The following is a 1904-nucleotide window of genomic DNA, read 5'->3' as shown; positions in this document are numbered from 1 at the left end:
GAGTTCATGATGACTGTGTACCTGAGTGGGTGACAAATGGCTGCATAGCGGTCATAGGCCATTACAGCAAGCAGGAAATTTTCAAAACCAAAAAAAGCTGTAATGAAGAAAATCTGGTTGAGACAGCCTATATATGTGATGCTGTGATTTTGTGTCTGGATATTGACAAGCATCTTTGGGATGGTAGTTGTGCTCAAACAGATATCATTTAAGGAGAGATTGGAGAGAAAAAAGTACATGGGGTTGTGCAGGTTGGAGTCAGAGCTGACAGCCAGGATTATGAGTAGATTCCCGAGGACAGTGACCAGGTACATGATTAGAAACAGCCTAAATATGAGGGGCTGCATTTCTTGATCTTCTGACATTCCCAGTAGAATGAATTCTGAAATAATTGTTTGGTTTCTGGTTTCTATATTGTTGATGAATCTAATAGAAAGATGGGGTGACAAAATAATCAAATGTATGGTCTCCATATTAGCAAACAACAGTAGCACTGAAGACATACATTGTGTTTTGATAAGGTAGTACAGTAATATAGAGAATGAAAAATGAGTTTTCTTCTCCATGATAAATATTTGGCTATTTAAAAAAGGAAAATAAATAAATAAATGAGTGAAGATTATACAGCATATTCGCAACACTTAATTATCCTGAAAAAGTTTGTGATGTTAATTTTTAATTTACAGTATGTAAGGCTTTATGATGATATAAACTATGTAGAAGTTTTATAAATATAAATAGACTTAAGAAGAAGCTTTATGTCTCAGTCTGTATTTCTATGCCTTCCTCAGACAGCAGGCTATACAATTTACAATTCTATGCCTTCCTCAGTCAGCAAGCTATACAATTTACATACATATCTACTAACAACTGTGAGGTGAATAAAAAAGAATCCACACTCCAGTTATCTTTAAAATATTATTGGCTGCACTGTCTTCAGCACTTTTCTTTCAAGATCAATTCTATGAAGGTGGGAACGTGGAAATCTACAAACAAAATTCATCATGATAATCCTAGTGACCAGGTTTGGAATGGAAGTATTCTTGAATGCTCACGAAGAAAACTTTCAAATTCAATGATCAGCAGTAAAATAAAAAAATAAATAAAATGATGCTTGCATTTTTCTGGGACTCTCAAGTGACTGCTAAAAGAACAGACACATTTATGTAGGAAAAAATACAGCAAGACTGCTCCTTAAAGTTAGTATAACCAGACCTCATCTCTCATACTTCAGATAATGTTATCAGGAATGACTAATCCCTTAGGAAAGATAGTATTCTTGGTAATGTGGAGGTTCAGCAATAAAAGAAGACCCCCAACTAAATGGATTGAGACAGAGGAGCAGCAATGGGCTCATGGGTATTAACAAATGTGAGGCTGGTGCAGGACGGGGCAGGGTTTTGTTACATTTTGCAAAAGATCACTGTGAGTTGTTACTGACTTATTGGAACCTAACAGCAACTACAACAACAAGGGACAGTGTTGGAACACTCTCAGGGAAAAGGTTCAACAATATGCAGTGCTCCTTACAATGAGATTCTCACTGAAGAGCTGAAACCTAAACTTCAAACTAAAGCAGAGGACTGCTATCCTAGTCTTTGTGATCTTGCATGTACAATACACATTCTCATATCTCTGTTCACACTGTTGACACTCTGCCAAAACCCTTGTTTGGAAGTCTTAACATACGCAACCACAGTTCTGATCTTGCTCCTTCAGACTTTCACCAACTGACCCTGTGAAAATAGCCCTTCAAAGACAAAAGTTAACTTCTAATGAAGAAGTGAAGACAGCAGTGCACTCATGGCTATGTTGTTGTTGTTATGTGCCGTGGGATTGGTTCTGACCATAGAGACCTTGTACAAGGTTTCCAAGGCTGTAAATCTGTACAGGAACAGAAAGCC

General features: G+C 37.1%; 1 protein-coding gene across 1 annotated transcript in view; it reads right to left on the bottom strand.

The window, feature by feature from the left end:
* Nucleotides 1–314, bottom strand: part of LOC102827139 (olfactory receptor 7G2-like) — a gene marked incomplete at its 3' end in the record, with an annotated part of 13113 nt that extends 12799 nt beyond the window's left edge. The window contains exon 1 of the mRNA XM_006877976.1: nucleotides 22–314. Within this exon, the coding sequence (XP_006878038.1) occupies nucleotides 22–314 (293 nt within the window). The remainder of the gene's footprint in view (nucleotides 1–21) is intronic.
* Nucleotides 315–1904: the final 1590 nt, after the last annotated feature.

The sequence above is a fragment of the Chrysochloris asiatica genome, unplaced genomic scaffold (assembly GCF_000296735.1).
Source record: "Chrysochloris asiatica unplaced genomic scaffold, ChrAsi1.0 scaffold00739, whole genome shotgun sequence".
Classification (NCBI taxonomy): Eukaryota; Metazoa; Chordata; class Mammalia; order Afrosoricida; family Chrysochloridae; genus Chrysochloris; species Chrysochloris asiatica.
This window is presented reverse-complemented; position numbering and strand designations above follow the sequence as displayed.